Below are 21696 nucleotides of genomic sequence, written 5' to 3'. Positions count from 1 at the left end.
TGAGTACGTGTCCTCTTGCGTCTTCTTCTTCCTCCGCCTAATGTGCGCTAGCCTCTGGGAGTGTGATGCCAGGCTGGGTTGGGAGACAGTTGCAGATGTCGCTGTGGGAATGAGGAAAAGGCAGTGAATTCCTCCGAAAGATAAATGTAGTTGTGAACCAAGAACATAGTCTTTCTCTGTGAACAAGACCATGAACCACACCTATCACATGCGCACTCAGGACAAGGTCGAATTTTCGAACCTCGCCTTCAGTGCCTGGGCTTTTGCACTGCCGATCTGGGAAGCGGGGCAGGACACGGTACTCTCTGTAGCAGGCAAACATGGTAAGCCGTAGACTTGTGGCTGCTTAAAACGTTAGGAGTACCACTGGCCTCCTTTCACACTGAAAGCACTGCCAGTCTCTGCTGCCAGCAATCGGCCAAGCAGGAACTCTGGCCCTGTCCCACCCCCTCGCGGATGTCCCAGGGAAAGATCCCTGTATGCTGCCCCTCTCCCGCCCCCACCGCGTGGCTGTAAACCAGCGGTCACAGTTCTGTAAAGGAACTTGTTGCAAGCAGTCCCAATACTAACAGTCCCCTACCTAATTCAAAGCAGGTCATCATGAGCGACATAACTCTCATGAGGATCCCGGACACCGAGAAGCAACGGATGCTTCGAGAAAGCCTGCAGAGACCGGGGCCCTATGCCGCCATGCTATGCAAGGCAATGATACCGGAGTACCTGCTTGTCTCCTGGCGCGGGAACGTCTCGTACTTCGGAGGACCCAGTAAGGCCGCTCTCCCCAGGAACCTGATGAACAGGCTTTCCCATTATCTGCAGGAGAGCTTTGTGGAGATGTCTGTGGAGGATTACTGCTCTATCCCCGGACATATAGACAGGATTCTAATATAGCTGCAGTAGCAGGGACTAAAGAGTGGAGCAGCTTGGGCAGCAGAATCATGCACAACCGGACACTGTTTGATTTTTTTTAAATAGTTGTTACTGATTACTTAAGCGCCCAGGGGGAAGAAATCATGAATCACACATTGTTCTTAGTGTTAATATTCCAGTTTTGTAAAAAATAAAGGTTTATATGTTTAAAGCACTTACCGCTTGATCCTTCCCCTGAATCTGTGTCCGGGTTACATGCTGGGGAGGGTTGGTAGGGGATCTCTGTAAGGGTGATGAAGAGCTCCTGGCTGTTGGGGAAATCAGCTTGGTAAGCGCTGTCGACTGCCTCGTCCTCCTCATCTCCTTCCTCATCTTCCCCGTCCGCTACCATGTCCGAGGAACCGGCCGTGGACAATATCCCATCCTCAGAGTCCACGGTCAGTGGTGGGGTAGTGGTGGCGGCCGCACCTAGGATGGAATGCAGTGCCTCGTAGAAACGGGATCTGTGGGGCTGGGATCCGGAGCGTCCGTTTGCCTCTTTGGTCTTCTGGTAGCCTTGTCTCAGCTCCTTGATTTTCACGCGGCACTGCGTTGCATCCCGGCTGTATCCTCTCTCTGCCATGGCTTTAGAGATCTTCTCATAGATTTTTGCGTTCCGTCTTTTGGAGCGCAGCTCGGAAAGCACGGACTCATCGCCCCACACAGCGATGAGATCCAAGACTTCCCGATCAGTCCATGCTGGGGCCCTCTTTCTATTCTGGGATTGCACGGCCATCTCTGCTGGAGAGCTCTGCATCGTTGCCAGTGCTGCTGAGCTCGCCACGCTGTCCAAACAGGAAATGAGATTCAAACTGCCCAGACAGGAAAAGGAATTCAAATTTTCCCGGGGCTTTTCCTGTGTGGCTGGTCAGAGCATCCGAGCTCGGACTGCTGTCCAGAGCGTCAACAGAGTGGTGCACTGTGGGATAGCTCCCGGAGCTATTACCGTCGATTTCCATCCACACCAAGCCTAATTCGATATGGCCATGTCGAATTTAGCGCTACTCCCCTCGTTGGGGAGGAGTACAGAAGTCGAATTTAAAAGAGCTCTATGTCGAACTAAATAGCCTCGTGGTGTGGACGAGTGCAGGGTTAATTCGATTTAACGGCGCTAAATTCGACATAAAGCCTAGTGTAGACCAGGCCTAAGTTTCTTACTATTGCAGAGCAGTTGCACAAAAGGAGGGGTAATGGGCATCGCTTTTCCAGACCATGTATTCCAAGGAAAAGCTCAGACTAAGAGTTTTCCAGATGTAAAGGGGCAGGGGCTTAAAAGTGAAAATGGGCACTCTGACCCTATGAACTCCTCAATGCCAACTGGCAAAAGGTTCGTTGTTCTGTAACAGCACTTCCTGACAGCCCTGACATACTCACTACACCTAACACACTGCTTTCATAGTCACCTTTGTCCAGCTTGTCCTCATCTGGCTCTCCACGAACACAAGTTGACACCACACCATTCCGTTTTGTTTCGAACACCATCTTTCCATTTCTGGCCAAAGAGTTTTGTCATGGATCAGCCCAGCGTGTTTTCGTCTGCCCAGTGCTCGCTTGTGGTCACTGGGGATCCAGTCACTGATGCGGGTTGTCCACCGATTGTCTTTCCTGCAGACTACACGACCCGCCCATCTCCGCTTTGCGTCGTACATCGCCTGCACTACATCGGTCACCTCTGTACGCCTTCTGATCTCATTCGGTATGTGATCACGGAGTGATATCTTACACATTCACCTTTCCATCACTCTCTAGGTGACAGTGAATTTTTCTTCCTCCACTTTCGTTGTTGACCAGCTTTCTGCTCCGTATATCATTGCTGGCAGAACGGTGAAGTTAAACAGTTCTTTCCTTTTCCTCATGGGCAGTTCATCATCCATTAGAGACGTCTTTATTTTGTTGAAACTTGCCCACCCTGCCTTTCGCCTCCTGTTGCATTCCCCTTCAAATGAGTTGTCTCTGCTCAGCTGCTGACACAGGTAAATATATTTGTCGACCTCCTCAACTCCTTTCATAGTATTTATTCCAAAAGTGTCCTGTAAGGTATCAAATGAAAGATAGTGACACATTGGTCATTAATATCATTGTGAAATGTATGTATTCACACTTTCTGAGAAATTATGTATACTGCTGATATTGTACTTTAAATTCTGTAACCAAACAAAGCGGGAAACAGGTATCTGCAAGACCGGAGGGAAGATAGTTATCTTTCTGTCCTACATAAATTAATCCTTGTGAACCAAAACCAACGTGAGTTACGTTTGCACAGCATGTAATCTGGAAAAGCAAGTTAACATAGGGATGAGAAGACAACCTAGCAGAAGTACAGTAGAGAATAAACAACACCCTGCATTTCAAAGGTCTTCTGGATTATAACAGGCTGTGCAAGGACAACACCTCATTATCCATTTCACTGAGGAACAACCAGGGCCAGCTCCAGGCACCAGCTCAGCAAGCAGGTGCTAGGGGCGGCCAAGGGGAAGGGGCGGCACGTTGGGTTCTTCGGCGGCAATTCTGCGGCAGGTCCCTCCGACCCTCTCGGAGGGAAGGACCTGCCGCCGAATTGCCGCCGAAGAAGAAAGCGGCGCGGTGGAGCTGCCGCCGATCGTGGCTTTTTTTTTTTTTTTCCCCCACTGCTTGGGGCGTCAAAAACCCTGGAGCCAGCCTTGGGAACAACCTTGGTGGAGCCGGGTGATTCGTGATCATTTGGATCCTGACTGAAAACTAGCAAGCTCTGCAGAAAGGCTTACAGGGTGAGAAGCTGCTGTAGAGAAGGACTGTAATCTGTTAAAGTTAAGTTTTTAGTCTCTAAAATGGCAATGGGACCTTATGAGGTTTCTACAAAACCGTCTGTGTGCAGTTTGTTCCCAGTGTTCTCCAAGGAAACAGGACATGTGTACACTTTGTACATAAATTTAACATAAGAAAATACTGGACTCCACATCCCAAATGGGAAACTAATTCACCAAGCCCCAAAATATGATTTTTGCTCAGTACAGGGCACTATTATTTAAGTATTTGCTTTAAAATGCTTTTCCTTAGCTTCCCAGGCTTTTCAAAACATTTTAAAATACATCAGATCAAAGAAATACAAATCCAAAATGGAGAAAGATGTTGCAACATATCAACCCCTTTATATTGAATCAGCCTTCAAAGTGACTCCCTCCCCATCTATTGCACCCTGGCAGAGGGCCCTGAATAGTTTTGGGTGCTGTAAAAAAAAAAAAAAGAATAACAACTGCAGAAACTCAACCATTCCCCAACCTCTGAAAAACTAAATGGGCCTTTCTTATTTATATTTCAGGAGCACCTAGAAAATCCAAATGAGATGAAGGCCAATTGTTCAAGACTCTGTACATACACTAGTAAGAGATGTTCATTGCCATAAGGAGCTTACAACTAAGTAGACAAAAACAAAAGATCGGGAGGAGAAAGAAGAGCACAGACCGGTGGAGTGACTTGCTTACAGACATACCGCAGGTCAGTGACCGATAGAGTGACCAGACAGCAAGTGTGAAAAATTGGGACGGGGGTGGGGAGTAATAGGAGCCTATATAAGAAAAAGACCCCAAAATTGGGACTGTCCCTATAAAATCGGGACATCCGGTCACCCTAGTGACCGAGCCAGGTCTCCTGAGACTCATGCACCCAGTGCCTAAGCCACTGAACCAAGCTGCCTTGCAGTGTGCCCAGGAAATCACCATATTTCTAGATTGGTCAGGATGTTGAGCAGGGGGCGGGGGGAAGACTTGAGTTACGGACCTATGTGGAAGATGCTCTGCCACCATCATCCTTTTAAACCGCTGTTTGCTCAGGAGCCTCTGATTACAACAACGAAGGTATTACACAGGAAGAGCTATAGTCTGTCATGTAACCAGGTTCCATGTATGTATTTTTTAACATAGTTGAAGCTTGCAACTGTTATTTAATATTGAGGGTGGATTTGTTTTTTGTTTTTTGTTTCCACACTGCATGTTACAGGAAATGTGTTTGGTATCCCCATTCGGTGAGCATAGGTCAGAGACTAGTCTGTGCGGGTCAGGTCAGGAAATGCTGTAATGGTACAGCAATGTGACAACAAAGGTCCACTTTGCGCCACTTGTAGGTAGAAATGGATCCTGGAGAATCCACCCCTGGTCAGGGGACCTCTTTGCTGGTGGAAGCAGATAATCCACCTCCTCACAAGCTGCCCTCCCCCCTATCACTGATCTATATGGCAGGAGAGCTGGGGTTGAAACAATGACTCGTTCACACACCGCAGAGGCTGGCATTAGGCTTCTTTGAAAACTTGGCCCCAAAATAACAAATCTATTAAAAGAAAATAATTGAAAATCACCTCTGACTTCCAGTAATTTCCCTAGAGGCTGCCAGGTTTCCCATGCAACTGTTCTCTGTGCTGATTAAGATGTTAGTAATGCCATCAACCCTTGACGAGGAACACAAAACCCTGAACTTTGTTCTTTGTACTTCAGGATAAAAAGTGGAACAAAAACTCCCCTTACCAGCTCACCTTTCGCAGAAAGAGTTGGTAACATAACTCCCAGTGCATCATGCTTAAAACTTTACAGCCAAGAGTGAAATCAATGTGTCAGCTAAAGGCCTATAAAATATAAACCATGTGCTGCTAAGATCATTCATGAAACTGCTTTAGCACATCCTTACATTGGTGAGATAGAAAGCGAGTTATGATTAAAAAAAAAATCCTTGTTTTCTGGCAAATAATAATAAATATCCAATATGAGCCACAAGACAAAATAAATGGTTAATAGCTGATTTCAGACACCTCAAATCAGACAGTGTCTAAGATTAGTAAGTGCAACAGTGCCCTCTACATCTCGTCAGTTCAAGCACATCTAACAACGTATTTCTAAATCTGATGAACTTGGAATAAAAATATTTATACAGGGTGGTAAAGTTTTTGATGCACTATCTACACAAAAAGAAATTTGGTTTATAAAAATAGTTGTCCACTTCAATTACTGTATATTATATCATCTGAATCTTCATATTTAAATCAATCATCACATTTAGAATGAGTTATTTGAGAGTCACATCCTTAAATCTCTATTTTTTTTAATTAAGGCAACTCTCTTTTGATCTCAGTGGGAGATTGCTTGCGTAAAGAGTGAGTAAAAAGAGTGTGGGGCTCAGGATTTGATCCTATAGCTTATGTGAGAAAACTGATAACACCATCAATCTCAGATCATAAGATTTACATTTCTTACTCATTTTGGTACAATAGTCCAGTACTTTTTGTATATGTACATTGGAGGAAAGAACAAACTGCCACGTCCAGGAGCCAAGCACCAGCGAGAGCAGGAAAATCATGGAACTTTCAATTTGCATCTCTCTCTGAAAAGTAAGCCAGTACGGTACGGTGTACCGGTAAGAGCCGGTTCACAGCCGACCGTACCAGCAGCGGCCGGGAGCCTCAGGGCTTCGGCGGCAATTTAAAGGGCCCGGGGCTCTTGGCCACCACTACCATTATGACACCAGTAGCTGGAGCCCCGGCCCTTTAAATTGCTGCCTGAGCCCTGGGGTAGCGCTAGCGGCGGCAGGAAGCCCTGGGCCCTTTAAATTGCCGCTGAAGGGCTAGCTGGGGGAGTCTGGCCACAGCCCCGCCCCTTCCGGTTGAGGCCCCGCCCCCACCTTGCTCAGGACCCTGGCCGCTCTGCGTACTGGTAAGTCCCTTAAGTTACTTTCACCCCTGGTCCTCATCATCAGGTAACGGAAGGAGCCAGGGCCGGCTCTAGGCACCAGCAAAACAAGCTGGTGCTTGGGGCGGCACATTTTTAGGGGCGGCATGGCCGGCGCCAGAATGCCGCCCCTAAAAATGTGCCGCGGCCACCCTAGCTCACCTCCGCTGCTGCTGCCTGGGAGGGGGAGAAGCGGCGCCCGCGCCGCGGCCACTCGGAGTCTCCCCCTCCCTCCCAGGCTCTCAAACCTGGGAGGGCGGGGGAGATCCCGAGCGGCCGTTTCGCGCGCCGCTGCTCCCCCTCCCTCCCAGACTTGAGACCCTGGGAGGGAGCGGGAGAAGCAGCGCCCGCGCCGCGGCCACTCGGAGTCTCCCCCTCCCTCCCAGGCTCTCAAACCTGGGAGGGAGGGGGAGATCCCGAGCGGCCGCGGCGCGCGCCGCTGCTCCCCCTCCCTCCCAGGCTTGAGAGCCTGGGGGGAGGAGGCAGGGCTGGGGATTTGGGGAAGGGGCGGAGTTGAGGTGGGGCCGGGGTGGGGTAATTAAAAAACGGGGGGGGGGGGCGGCCAAAATTGTTTTTGCCCCTGGAAGGAGCCTTTGAGCAGAACAGCTGCACTGGTAACTGACATTCCCCAGGGTATAATCTGACTGTTGAACAGCTGCGTCCTCTTAATTCTCCAACCTTTTACACCACTTCGCTGTGAGAGCAACCAGCTCACACACAGTCTCCAACATGTAAATCACTCCCAGCTACACATTCTGAGTGTTATGGCCAGTCACTCTTGAATTACACTGCACATCAACACCAGCAAATTCCCAGCCCCAGAAATGTACCTCTTGTACTGCCCAGCTCTCTCCTGGACAACACAAGCTCATATAAAATCTGTCATTTTATTAATAGAAAATAAGTACAAATCCTTTTCTCTCAAATGGAGTTTCTCAAACACTTCAAACCAGGCACACTGTTTTAGATAAAACAAGTATAACAACTACAGAAAGATGTAATCACTTACAATCTCAGTAAAAAGGCATAAAAATCAGAATTGGTCACAAAGAAATAAAAGGTAAAAAGCAACTAACATCTAACATAACAAGCTAAGTGAATTCAAAGCAAAAGTGTCTCTCACCACGCGCTTCAGCAGTTTTACTGGCTGAATTCCTTTCAGACAGGATCCCTCTCTCAGTCCAAAGTTGTTTCTTTGTTCCTCAGGTACTGCTGTGGGTAGAGAGAAAGAGTAGTATCTTGGTGCATCTGTTTCCCATTCTTATTCCTTTTCCTCTTCTTTGAGGATCATCTCCTGCGGGGTTCAGGAGACAGAAAGCCTGTAGGGACAGCAACCTCCAGTTATTTCTTTGCCAAAATATAAATTTCTCGCTCATACCCTTTTTCCTGACAAAGAGTGGCCGCTTAATCAGGGGATAGTCCGTTTGATTTCACTGATACCTGGCTGAGGTGCCAATTTGTCTTTTGTCTCCGAGGAACTTGTTTGTGGCGGCTTCTCAGATTTGGAGTATTTCTTAGTAACATCATACAGTAGAATTTTGTAACTTTACATGCAACGTATTTTACCCGGGCAATAATGATCAGCAAATCATGAGTTTTCAGACGATACCTTAAAAGATATAGTCTGCACAACATTTATCGCAGTCTTGAAAAAGGAGTGGACATAGGGATACGGACAATCACAGTAACCTCTCCCCCAACTCCTTTTTCTTCCTTTGGCAAAAGTTTTGCATTCAAGTACTAATATAATTGTCCCTTGTTTTGTGATACAATACATTCCACTCCTGTTTAGCCAAATGGCTTGGGGACACCTGAACATTTTGGATAACTTGGTATTTGGATAACTGGAAGTGCTATTAACTGACATAGGGCTACATTGGGGAGACACTGGATTTGGATAATTAGGATGTTCAGAAAAGGGAATTTGGATAACTGGAATTACATTGTATTCTGATACTAAAATGGATAACAAAGGCAAAGAACGTGTATATTATAAAGAGGTAATACAATTATACAAGATTAACTGCTATCTTTGCTTGAGTCTTTGAGCTTGTCTACACACACACACAAATTATACTACAGTTAAAGGGTACAACACCCCCAACCGCCATCCGGCGTGGAAGCAATTACATTAGTGCAAAGGTGTCATACTTATCTAGTTTGTTCCCAGAATAGAAAGGGAATAAGTTATACTGGTTTAAGGCACCTTTCTACCAGTATAAGTGTGTCCACATTAGGAGTTGTACCAATTATCAGTAGAAAATCATAAAAATAATTTGTCAGTTCAAAACTGTGTATAAACCAGGCCATAATACCCTCCCCACCCCCCATTTCTCATTTTTTATGTCTTCCTTGTTTGTCAGCCTCAGAAACTGACATGTTCTTTATTTTGTATGCTGAGTGCAAGGTAGCAAATGTGACCAGGAAGCTCATATCATAATAGTCATTTTATTCCAGAACTGTAACCCTTTTTTCTATATGGGGGCCTGATCTTTCAAGTTTTTTATCACCATCAACTCCTGGTGAAGTCAGTGGGAGCTCAGAAGTTCTAACGATAGGGCCTTTACTGAAGTCCACCTGTAGATTCATTTTTGAGTGATTAGGACCATTACCTACCCTGTTCAATACATTAGTATTTGATTCTTCCTCTTTCTGTTAACCTCTTTGACATTTATACTCTTTGAATCTCATTTTGTTGATATCAGTACACTTCTCATGTTTATGTGCTTTTAATCTATCCTTCACAGTCTTTGCCATCATTCAGTTGTATGCTGTCTGAATCTGATCAGTGCGCTTTCCATTGCATCTTTAGGACTCTTTTGTAGATTATTGTGGTTTTAAGATTACAATTTTGTAAAGTGGAAAAAAGGAAGAAATGCAAAAGCTAAAGAGAGGTAGTTTTAAAGATAAAGGGCCAGAAGGGAAATGAACTGTGGTGGGTCCAGTATAGAGGGAGAAGAGGAAGCAAATGATTATGAGGCGCCTGGAGCACTTGCACATCTACCAGATTTCAAAATGAAAATGAGGGCAGTTGATCTAGTGCAATACAACAAATTCATATGTTGCTGCATCCTTTCTTTACTTTTCTCGCTGTCTGGTTTCCACACACACCCTCAGCTGAATTGCTATAATTTTGCATCTTTCCTCCCACAATACCCTTGATCTGCCTGGTTTTTGCTCCAACTATTTTCCCTTAGTGTTTTCGGAGTCCCACTCTCAAGCCAGTGTCTGACCCACAAGAACACCCCTCCTTCTCTCTCATAATAATAGACTATTTTTAATCAAAGAGAAGTTGATCAATATTGGTAGATAGCAGACCCTGGTTCTCACTTTTTTTAATAAGTGAAGAAAAGGGAGGAAAGACAGACCAGTCATGCTTTAAAATCTGGAGGAATCTTTTATTTGTATTTTGCTGAACTATCATAAGCTAGGAATTCACCCAGGTGGTGTAACTAAATAATATTGCTAATAATAATAATAAAACCCCTCACACATTTGAATGTAACTGTAGCTTATGTTATCTAAACACAGCAAGAGGAAAATTGTGCTTGGAATATTTTTAGAACAGCCCCTGGGTTCGCTAATTTTTTATCTGCCAACAAAATGAAAGAGCAGTTTTGGAGTGATGTATTAAAGTGCCCTGCAGTTACGAAGAAACTAATAATGATGAACAAACACCTTCTAGGACAGAAGCTTCTGTACATTCCCTGACAGACATGCAGGTTGTACTGGATTAAAGTATTATCAGTAACTCTCTTTTTTTTTCTATTGATAAAGGGTAGGTCACTGGTTTTAAATTGAATCTCTTCTCAGAATATTTCCTGTAGGCCATATATCTATTCACTAAGAACACAAACTTAAAAAAAGAAAAAAGACTAGGTTCCATTTTAATTTATTCTTAATTTTTAAAAAATGCAGCTAATTATCCATCCTTTCATATAGTGATGTCAAGTAAACTTAACCTTTGCCACTATTCAGGAAAGCACTGAAGTTTATTCCTATTCAGGAGAGATTGGCCTTGGTGGACTTAAGCACAAATGCTCTCCTCACTAGGTATGCTTTTCAGAACCAGGGCTCTATTGCAGAAAGCCCATAAAATATTCTCTACACCAATGATTCCCCATGGTACCTCTGCATGAGGGAGTGGGCAGTTAGATTAGTTACATAGGAAGAACATGTACACTTCTGTGCACTGGGGAGACAATTTACAAGCTGGTTCTGAATATTGGTATGGAAGGGAATGTTATTGGAAAATGAGGGACAGATCAGTGGACATCAAATAACCACAAACTCCCACACAGCTTGTATGGAGGGGTCAGGGCTGGTATTTCAGCTCAGGGGCTAAAAATGTGAGCATGGAGCAGTTACAAAGCTGCCCCTTATGATTTTGAGTTGCAGTTTTGCTCACCAAGTCCCACTCCATTGCACCACCTCAATGTCTATGTAGTTCCTCACGCAACCCTCTCCTCTCTCCCCCCCCCCCCCCACCGTGTCCTGGCATGGCTCACTCAAGGGCCTATCACAACTACAGTGCCTGTACTTGGGAGACTGCTCCTGGGAACATAGGATCATCCTGAGGGGGACAAACAGGGAAGAGGTGGGGCCATAATAAAGTTCAATTGTGCTCTGCCTCTTACTTGGGCCAGTCACCAAATACAACAATTTGGCTTTGAATGACTAGACGGAGTAATTAAGAAAACTAAAGAAGTGATGTTTACTTTGGGCTCTGATAACTCACTCTTGATCTAATTTTTGTCATTGAAGGAAGATGAAAGGTCGTAAAGGAACATTCTGTTCTCATCAAGGGTAGGTTGTTATGCTTTTAGAAAAAACAAATATAATCTGATAACACTGGAAATTTGCAGAATAAAAAATATGGATGCTTTTTGATCTGATACTGCTTAGAAAGATATTGTGCCAGCACAAAATACTGAATAAGAGTAACACATGAAGTCTTTGTAACAATTGAGAGGACTATGGGACATGATTTTTAAAGCCATGGAACATATACTGTATAGAGGTATACCTTCAAACACAAATCCAAATATTAAAATAAAGGAACCTTTCACTGCATGAACTGGACGATAAACTGCTCATAATGAGACAAAGAAAACTGGCCTTACCAAAATAAGGTTGATATTTAAGGTTCAGGACCCAGTTTTCAGTAGGGAATGCTTCTCGAATGAATAACCATAGGACCCGTGACTTAAATTGTCATTCAGGACAACAGTTATCTTCAGAATAATCTCATTTAGGGTTGAGATGTCCCATAAAATTCTCCTCTTCAGACAGCTAAACAAATAAACTTGTCATGTTCGTTATTTCTTATGAACTGTGCACCCCTTCCCCTCATTGCTCCAAAGGTTCTGGCACCCTTGGTTAAGACTTGCAGATGCAAGCTGTGCTGAATAACTTGGAGGGAGACGGCTGGGTGAGGAAAGTGGTCAATGGAAGCATGTGACTAGGAGAATCAGGCAAGGGAAAAGACTGGTTAATGAAGGAAAAACAAAGCTCAGGAACAGGTTTGCTGAGTTGGAAAATGAAGAAGGGGCACAGCAGGCAGTAACTGAAGGTGGGAGGACAAGGAAGAGAAGAGCGGCTAGTCCTGTAAGAAGAGGGGAAGAGCCAGAGTTCAGAGCCCCAGGAGGATACAGGATGACTTGCAGATGGTTGCAAGAGAGAATAAAAGACAAGAAGACTTGCAGGCAGAAAGAAGAGGAAGAAGGCCTGAGAATCACACCATCACCAGGAAAAGGCAGGTCTATGTGACTGGGCACTCTCCACTAAAAAGAACAGACAGGCCTGTCACCGGAGCTTATTTGGAGAAGAGAAGAGTGTGCTGTGTGCCGGGAGCTAAGATACAGGATGTGGATCTGAGGTTGAAGAGGATCCTAATGGGAGCAGGAAAGACTCCACTGATTGTCCTGGCACAGCTAGATTCTCGCTGGAATGTATCAAGGGAGACTACGCGAGACTGGGGAAGATGCTTAATGAAATGGAGGCTCAGGTATCTCCAGTGGGATTCTGCCTGTCCCTAGAGGAGGAGAAGGAAGGCAAGGCAAGATTTTGATGATTAACAGATGGCTCAAGCAGTGGTGCTATAAGGAGGGCTTTGGGATGTTTGACCACTGGGAGGCATTCATGGACAGAGGACTGTTCTCATGGGGTGGACTCCTCCTGAATAGTGAGGGAAATAGACTTCTGCAATGGAGGTAAGCACAACTCATTAAGAGCTTTAAACTAAGAACTCCGGAGAGACAGTAGGTAGGTGCTCATGTAATCGCCACACCTGATTTTAACATTCAGAGGGAAGAAAATCAAGTAAGAGAGGATACAGCAATGGAGAAAGGAAGAGCAGTGGGTAGGAGAATGGACATTAAGGGGAAGGATAGTGCTGATACCAGTCATATACGTGATACTGGCAGTAGAATAACTGTATCCAATCGGGCGAGGAATATGGGAAAAGCCAAGCAGCAGCAATTAAGATGTGTGTACATGAATGCAAGGAGCCTGGGCAACAAAATGGAGGAACTAAAGCTACCAGTGCAGGAAGTGAAAGCAGATATTATAGGGATAACAGAAACATGGTGGAATAATAGTCATGACTGGAGTACAGGTATTCAAGGGTATATGCTGTTCAGGAAAGATAGAAATAAAGGCAAGCGTGGTGGAATAGTATTGTATACTAATGATGAGGTGGACTGTAAAAAAATTAGAAGTGATGGAATGGATAAGACAGAGTCTGTTTGGGCCAGAATCACTTTCGCAAAGAAAGCTAATAGAGTTTTCCCTGGGCTACTGCTTAAGGTATGCTACAGACAGATATAGATTGGAGGACAAGTGCTACTAATAATAGTAGGGCCCAGATTTTCCTGGATGTGATAGCTGACAGATTTCTTCACCAAACAGTTGCTGAACCAAAAAGAGGTGATGCCATTTTAGATTTGGTATTGGTGAATTGTGAGGACCTCATAAGAGAACTGATTGTAGGAGACAGCCTTGTTTTGAGTGATCATGAGCTCATTCCGTTTAAACTAAATGGAGGGACCAAAAAAAAAAAATCTGGAACAAAGGTCATTGATTTCAAAAGAACTAAATTTAAAAAAATTAAGGGAATTAGGGACATGGACAGGACTGAAGAACTCAAGGATCTGAATGTGGAGGAGGCTTGTAATTACTTTGAAAGTTGCAGAAGCTATCTAAAACCTACATCCCAAGCAAGGGGGGAAATTTTATAGGGAAGGGTTGCAAACCAAGCCAGGTGATTAAGAGAAAGCAGACAATATACAAGGAATGGAAGATAGGAGGGATCAGCAAGGAAAGCTACCTCTTGGAGGTCAGAAAGTGTAGAGATAAAGTGAGACCTGCCAAAAGCCAAGCAGCGTTGGACCTTGCAAAAGGAATGAAAACCAGTAGTAAAAGGTTCTACAGCCGTATAAATAAGATGGAAAGAAGTGGGACTGCTAAACACTGTGGAAGGGGTGGAGATTAAAGATAATCTAAGCCCAGCCCGGCACCTAAACAAATACTTTGCCTCAGTTTTTATGGGGCTAATCATAGAATCAGAGAAATATAGGACTGGAAGGGACCTTGAGAGGTCATCTAGTCCAGTCCCCTGAACTCATGGCAAGACTAAATATTTTCTAGACCATCCCGGACAGGTGTTTGCCTAATGAAGAGCTTAGGGGTAATGGCAGGGTGGCTAATGGGAATGAGGATATGGAGGTAGAAATTACTACATCCAAGGTGGAAGCCAAACTCAAATAGCTTAATGTGACTAAATCGGGGGGGGGCTGGATAATCTCCATCCAGGGAATATTAAAGGAACTGGCACATGAAATTACTAGTCCAATAGCAAAGATTTGTAATGAATCTGTAAACTCAGGGGAATTGATAATATAGTTCCTATTTTTAAGGAAGAGGAAAAACAGTGATCTGCTAAACTACAGGCCTGTTACTTTGACCTCAGTTGTATGCAAGATCTTGGAACCAATTTTGAAAGAGAAAGTAGTTAAGGACATAGGGGTAAACGGTCATTGGGATAAAATACAACATGGTTTTAAAAAAAGTAGATTGTGCCAGACCAGCCTGATCTTCTTTGAGAAGATAATTGATTTTTTAGACAAAGGAAATGCAGGTAGACCTAACCTACTGGATTTCCATAAGGCATTTAATACAGTTACACATGGGAAATTATTAGTTCAATTGGAGACGATGGGGATTAATATGAGAACTGAAAGGTGGATAAGGAACTAGTTAAAGGGGCGACTACAACGTGTCATACTGAAAGGTGAACTGTCAGGCTGGAGGGACATTACTAGTAGAGTTCCTCAGGGATCGGTCTTGGGACCAATCTTATTTAACATTTCTATTAAAAAGTGGGAATGTGCTCAGTAAAATTGGTGGATTACACAAAATTGGGAGATATTGCCAATACAGAGGAGGACCAGATAATCACAGAAAAAGATCTGGATGTCCTTGTAAACTGGAGTAATAGAAATGGGATGAAATTTAATAGTACAAAGTGCAAGGTCATGCATTTAGGGACTAACAAGAAGAATTTTTGCTATCAACTGGAAGACCTGAGTGTATTGGTTGATCACAGGATGATTATTGTTGTCAGATGTTCGGCTGCATGCATTTGTTCTCTCTGCGTGCTGCACTGGCTCTGGCCAGATAGATCTATATAGCAGGCTCCGATCGAACTGCCCAATAAGACCACTAGACTTGGTTTAGTAGCAAAGGCGTCCGGCCAGGTTTATTGCCGACAAAGTACGGTGCTAATGCCCGGCTCAATGGTTACAGGTACACTAACACATGTATGCCATGACAATGGATGCAGCTCAATAAATGTTGGGACTTTCCACTACCCCTTAGGCTGAACGAAGGGTAAAAGTGAGGAATCCCAACATTTATAGACTTAGACAAACAATCTGGGTTAAACAATTTACGTATCATCTTACATATTTCATGAAATGTTTGTTACCTCCCCTTGAACTTTCCTTCTGATGTTTCAGACAAAACATTCCTATTCATCACTTTTGTCAAACCATTTTATCGTGTGCTAGGTTGGAGTGTTCTTGTGCTGGCCTGCTGGAATGTGTTTACATATTCAGTGTGTTTTAGCAATGCTAGCAATACTGGTGCCGAGGTTGTGTACCGGACACAGGCTTGCAGGCAAGCATCTGCTTTTAACAGGGCTTAACTGTTGCCCATAGCATAACTTTTGCTGACTTTGGTTCAGACCTCGGGCCTTGCACCAGGACCATGCTTCAGGCTCTTTCTACTACAACGATGAGCTGCCAATGTGATGTGGCTGTGAAAAAGGCTAGTGCAGTCCTAGGTATTTCCATAATCAGTCGAGGTATTTCCAGTAGAGACAAGGAAGTGTTAATACTGTTAGACAAGGCACTGATGAGACTTCATCTGCAATACTGGGTGCAGTTCTAGTCTCCCATGTTTAAGAAAGATTAATTCAAACTGGAACAGGTGCAGAGAAGAGCCACTAGGATGATCCGAGGAATGGAAAACCTACCTTATGAGAGGAGACTGAAAGAGCTTCGCTTGTTTAGTCTTAACAAAAATAAGGCTGAGGGGAGATATGACTGCTCTCTATAAATTTATCAGAGGGATAAATACCAAGGAGAGGGAGGAGTTATTTATCTTAATGCCAGTGTGGACACAAGAACAAAAGGATATACTGGCCATCAACAAGTTTTGGCTTTAAATTAGGTGAAGATTTCTAACCCTCAGAGGAGTGAAGTTCTGGAACAGCCTTCCAAGGGGAGCAGTGGGGGCAAAAAATCTAACTGGCTTCAAGGCTGAGCTTGATAAGTTTATGGAGGGGATGGTATGATGGGGCTGCCTACAACACCATGTGGCCCATCAGCAACTGCCAGTAGCAAAAATCCCCAACGAACGGTGGTGGGACACTAGATTGGGAGTGCTCTGAGTTACTACAGACAATTCTTTCCCAGCTGTCTGCCTGGTGGGTCTTGCCCACATGCTCAGAGTCTAACTGATCATCGTATTTGGGGTCAGGAGGGAATTTTCTCCTGAGTCAGATTGGCAGAGATCTTGGGGAGGAGGGTGTCACCTTCCTCTGAAGCCTGGGACATGGGTCACTTGCAGGTTTAAACGAGTGTAAATGGAGAATTCTCTGTAACTTGAAGTTTTTAAACCATGATATGAGGACTTCAGTAACTCAGCCAGAGGTTATGGGTCTATTACAGAAGTGGGTGGGTGAGGCTCCATGGCCTGCAATGTGCAGGAGGTCAGACTAGATGATCATGATGATCCCTTCTGACTGTAAAGTCTGTGAGTGTGTTATAGCAAAGTCATAGTGGGTTAAATTGTATGTCTGGGGGGGAAAACAAACAACTTTTGTTCTACATCTGATACAGAACTTTCTATGGAAAAACAACTTCCAGATTGTTTTATGGTAAAACAAATTTCAAAAATGCTTCACAGCACTACTTTGGGCTTTTAAAAGAAGATTTGCAATCACATGTATTGTGTCTGTATTTCAGTGATTGCAAAACAAAATGGATTACTACAACAAATAAGCATCCTTGTACATAAAGTCATTTATTCCTTCTAAAAAAACTAGTCAGGATTTATTATAATATCTGAGAACTATAACTATAAGCAAAATCTAAAAATGTGGCGAGTTGCCCCGGAAGACATGCTGTATTCATTTATTGTTCAGCTTCTTATTGCTGGCTGAGGTCATAGCTAAATTGTAATGGGTGTAAAATGAGCCAGCTTATTAATTTAAAATGCATAATTCATTTTTTGTTGCCTCTAGCTGCTTGCAAGCATTTAATTATATCATAAACTGTGGCCTAGCCCACTTTCCACTTCTGAACATTGCCAGACTTCAGAACTACTGTATTTAGCTGCAGTACCCCCTGAGGGGCTCCTGAAAGTGGGTTGCTTCTGTCACACCTAATTTAATGCTATGAAAATGATTGGTTCATGTGATTTAAAAGGCTAGAAATGTATACCTTTTGACTGTTCGGTGCATCAGAGAGAGAATGAGTATTCTTGTGTTTTTTTTACTTCTCTTAAGGATTCATAGTGTACCGCATGCCATCAGCTTCTCAGGCCAGATTCTGATCTGGCTTCAGTGGGAGCTTCAGTGGGAGCTTCTTATGGTTAGCTACCAAATTCAGGCTTGGCATAATCTTTATAATGCATAAATATTTGTCTTGGTTATTCTTCTTTTCATATAACAGTCTCACCATTATTTACCTACTGGTACTTTGAAATACTTGTCATCTATTGAGCCTTTACAGATCTTAGTCCTCCTGTTTCTATAAAGCCTATAATTTTACTTATTGTTTACTGTACTCTTGTTCCTTTATTATTCACTTCTAGCTCCTATTACTCTACATTGTGTCCTGCTTTTTATCGCTCACTTTCTTATCCACTTTGATTGCTGTTGCTCATTTGTTGCTGTTGCTCCCGGGATGTTGAGCTTTGTCTAAAATTCTTTGAGTATAATGTTTCCATTAAAAATTGTATTTGTGTCTGAAGCATTAGCTAATGATTATAACAAAAGCCATTTTAATGTTGGGCTGAGATAAGTGGTTATCTTTTATAGGTTTGGTCTGTCACGTAGAAAAGACAGGCAGTTGCCTAGGGCAGCAAAATATTAGGGACTGCTAAATGTTCATTAGCTATTTCAGTTTGGGTGGCTACCGGATAATAAGAGTGAGTTGTTAAGGCATCAATAACTATAGCTGGCCCTGAATTTTCATTTCCTGCTTTTGATTATCTTATTTCAACCTTTGAACATTTCTTTTTTATTTGAAAAATAGTTTATCAGAATAAACAAGTAGACTTGTTTATCCACTTCTGGGATTGCTGTAAAGGCATGTCCAGTATCAGCATAAAATGCTGATTAAAAATTAGACTCATGCGGAGAGGTTCTGGTGACTTCATAAATGCTTGAGGGCCAGACTTTTTAAAGGGGACTCCATCTATTCTCTACTTTTTTCCCTGGCCATCAATTGTACAATTTTCTGAGCACTAGTAAATGCAAGCTTAAATAGACCATAGTGAAGTGTCTCCTATTTGCAGATACAAATGGTGTTTGTGCCCACAATTCAGGTAGTTGTCTAAATTTTATTTCACTCCTAAATTATTGTGTCCACAAAATTGCATCTGTTGTGTGTTGGGAGAGCAAATATCACAAATTAGAGGGTTTTTTCAAAAAAAATTTGGCCCTGAATATTTAATTCTTATCTATTAGTTATTAAGTGATGACAGACAAGCCTTGGAAAAGAGACATAAGAGGTTTTTGCCCCACAGAGCTAAAAATCTAAAAAGACAGAGGAGAGACTATCATGATATATTCTGTATTTAGGTCTTCTTGTGGGTCTTGAAGTAGATGTGAGTTTTTCAGACCATTTGAATGAGGATGGAATGCTGGCTTTGCCAATGTCATCACAATTTCAAAAGATAATATTTTACCAAGTGGAATTTTGATCAGACAATTAGTTTGCTGGAAAGTTGGCCATAATTCCCCAGTTAAAAATAAAGGCCCCGATCCTTGGCTAAGGAGGATGAATGGAGTCTCACAATGGTGTGCAGGTATGAGACTTCAGCAAACACTATAAATGAATACATATATGGGAGAAGAGACCAATGCGAGAACTGTAACCACAACTGCCAGAGGGACAGACAAACTGTCCATGACCATTGCAGACTGTTGTATCTTTGCTTTGTGGAATTCATGCTTTTTGCATAAGCTGTTGATGTGTGCCTTGCTTCAAAGCTGTTAATAGCAACAGGACAAATCTGCGGTTACCTTGCTCTGTCATGCTTTCAAGCTTGACTTCATTGTGTCTTTATGTAATTCATACTGACCACGATGAGATTCGGTGCCTTGCTTTAACTGACTGTAAAATATGGCGCTGGGTGATCTCGAGTCCGCATATGAATGAGGTGACCAGACCAATGCAGCTGAACTTTTATGAGCATGTTCTGAGTGCAGACATCCAACAATTAAGGATTTTGATATTAGGAATCTTCTCCCACCATTTGACTGTACAAACTGCCAGAAAACCTCACATATGGAACTGATGATGTTTCCTAATATGGGGGACAGGGCGATGTGTTGTCCATGTCTCACAACCATATAGAAGTGTTGTTAGCATAGCTGCCCAATAGACGTTTAGCAGAGTGTTTATTTTGACACCGCTATCATTCCAGAGGCAGTGGGACAACATTCCAAATGCAGGACTCGCCTTGGCATTGTCATCAGTTGTGGCATTCTGTGAGAGCATGCTCCCGAGATAGCAAAACTTCTCCATGGACTTGAGTGGAGCATTGTTGATCTTAATAATTGGGTGGACGTGTGCATCGTCTGGCAGAGGATGGTACAATATTTCAGTTTTCTTTAGGGTAATTGTGAAACTAAAATGGTTAACTGCACAAGCAAAGTGATTAGTTATAAATTGAATAATGTCGATCGATTGAGCAACACAGTGCACAGTTATCAGCAAATAGAAACTCCTTAATAAGTAAATCAGACACTTTTGTGCAAGCACGGAAGCATTGCAGATAAAACAACTTCCTGTGGGTGTTGAACTGAATAAATACTCCGTCAGTGTTACGAAATGCATCCATAAGCTAAGGATGAGTAGTGTATCGTGCAAATCAGGATGGGTATGGAAGGATTTGCAAAGTCTGGTTTTAACTTTTAAGCTTTCTTTGTACTGTCCTGATCCTAGGAGAATTGTGTGTAGGCCAGTCCCGCCATACAAGTATAAGGTACAACTTCCCCAAGAGCTTTAGGCTCTGATCCAAAGTCCGAAATGAATGGGAGTCTTTCTGTTGACTTCAATGGGCTTTGGATAAGGCCTTTATAGAGCATCTGGGAATCATCAAGGCACCTGGCAGAGCTGGTCACAAAAATCTCTCTCTCTGACACACACACTCACACACACATAGAGAGAAAATGAAAGTGAAAAGATATCATTTTATTGAAAATGATCCATTTTTTAATTTTATTTTTGACCAAATACGATAAAATAAAATAATAGTTTTGTTTTGGGAGGGAAAAACTACTTTCACTTTTTTGATTTTCCCCCCCCCTCTGGGAAAAGGGGAAAGAATTTTTTAAAAGAAATTAAAAAATAAAATCCCCCAAAACATCAGCATTTTTCCTTTCAGTTTTTTCATCAGAAAGTAAATGTACAAAAGGAAAAAAATCAAACATTTTCATTTGTTTGAAAAGACATTCTCCAATAAAGTTTTAACTGAAAATTTTCCACCGGCTCTAGTGCGGTAAAGTCATAAGAATGTAAGAACATAACACAAGTCCTTGTTAAGAGCTCCCTAATCCAGAAACTATTTGCAGTGCAGCTCAACAACAACTTGACTGAACCTTCAGATTTATGAACATTTTCTGATATGCCAGTGGATGGCACCCTTAATTATCTATATATACACATACATACAGATATCTGACCCTTTTCCCTCTTTGTAATATTTCATCATTACTAATACATGAACTGAAAAATCATAATCATTCAAATTACAGAGATGCTTAGACTTATTAATCTAATACTTTCACATTTCTACACAAATATTATGTCATATAATGTTTCCATGTATCTCGGCTTCTAATTTCATTTTATTTAAGCTGCAAAGAATCCAGCCTCTTGCCAGCGATAACTCAAATGCCAAATTAGAAGGTCTATTTGCGGAACTATTAACTAAGGTTTGTAACCTGTCCTTTAAATCGGCTTCGGTACCCAATGACTGGAAGTTAGCTAATGTAACGCCAATATTTAAAAAGGGCTCTAGGGGTGATCCCGGCAATTACAGACCGGTAAGTCTAACGTCGGTACCGGGCAAATTAGTTGAAACAATAGTAAAGAACAAAATTGTCAGACACATAGAAAAACATAAACTCTTGAGCAATAGTCAACATGGTTTCTGTAAAGGGAAATCGTGTCTTACTAATCTATTAGAGTTCTTTGAAGGGGTCAACAAACATGTGGACAAGGGGGATCCGGTGGACATAGTGTACTTAGATTTCCAGAAAGCCTTTGACAAGGTCCCTCACCAAAGGCTCTTACGTAAA

General features: G+C 42.8%; 1 protein-coding gene across 1 annotated transcript in view; it reads left to right on the top strand.

Annotated features, from left to right (window-relative positions):
* Positions 1-21696, top strand: part of LOC135874860 (glutamate decarboxylase 1-like) — a 98829-nt gene that overhangs the window by 17723 nt on the left and 59410 nt on the right. The window contains exon 3 of the mRNA XM_065399803.1: positions 4208-4383. Within this exon, the coding sequence (XP_065255875.1) occupies positions 4276-4383 (108 nt within the window). The 5' untranslated portion in view covers positions 4208-4275. The remainder of the gene's footprint in view (positions 1-4207; positions 4384-21696) is intronic.

This window comes from Emys orbicularis, chromosome 2, assembly GCF_028017835.1.
Source record: "Emys orbicularis isolate rEmyOrb1 chromosome 2, rEmyOrb1.hap1, whole genome shotgun sequence".
NCBI lineage: Eukaryota > Metazoa > Chordata > Testudines > Emydidae > Emys > Emys orbicularis.
The sequence above is the reverse complement of the archived record's forward strand: the minus strand, read 5'-3'. Positions and strand labels throughout refer to the sequence as shown.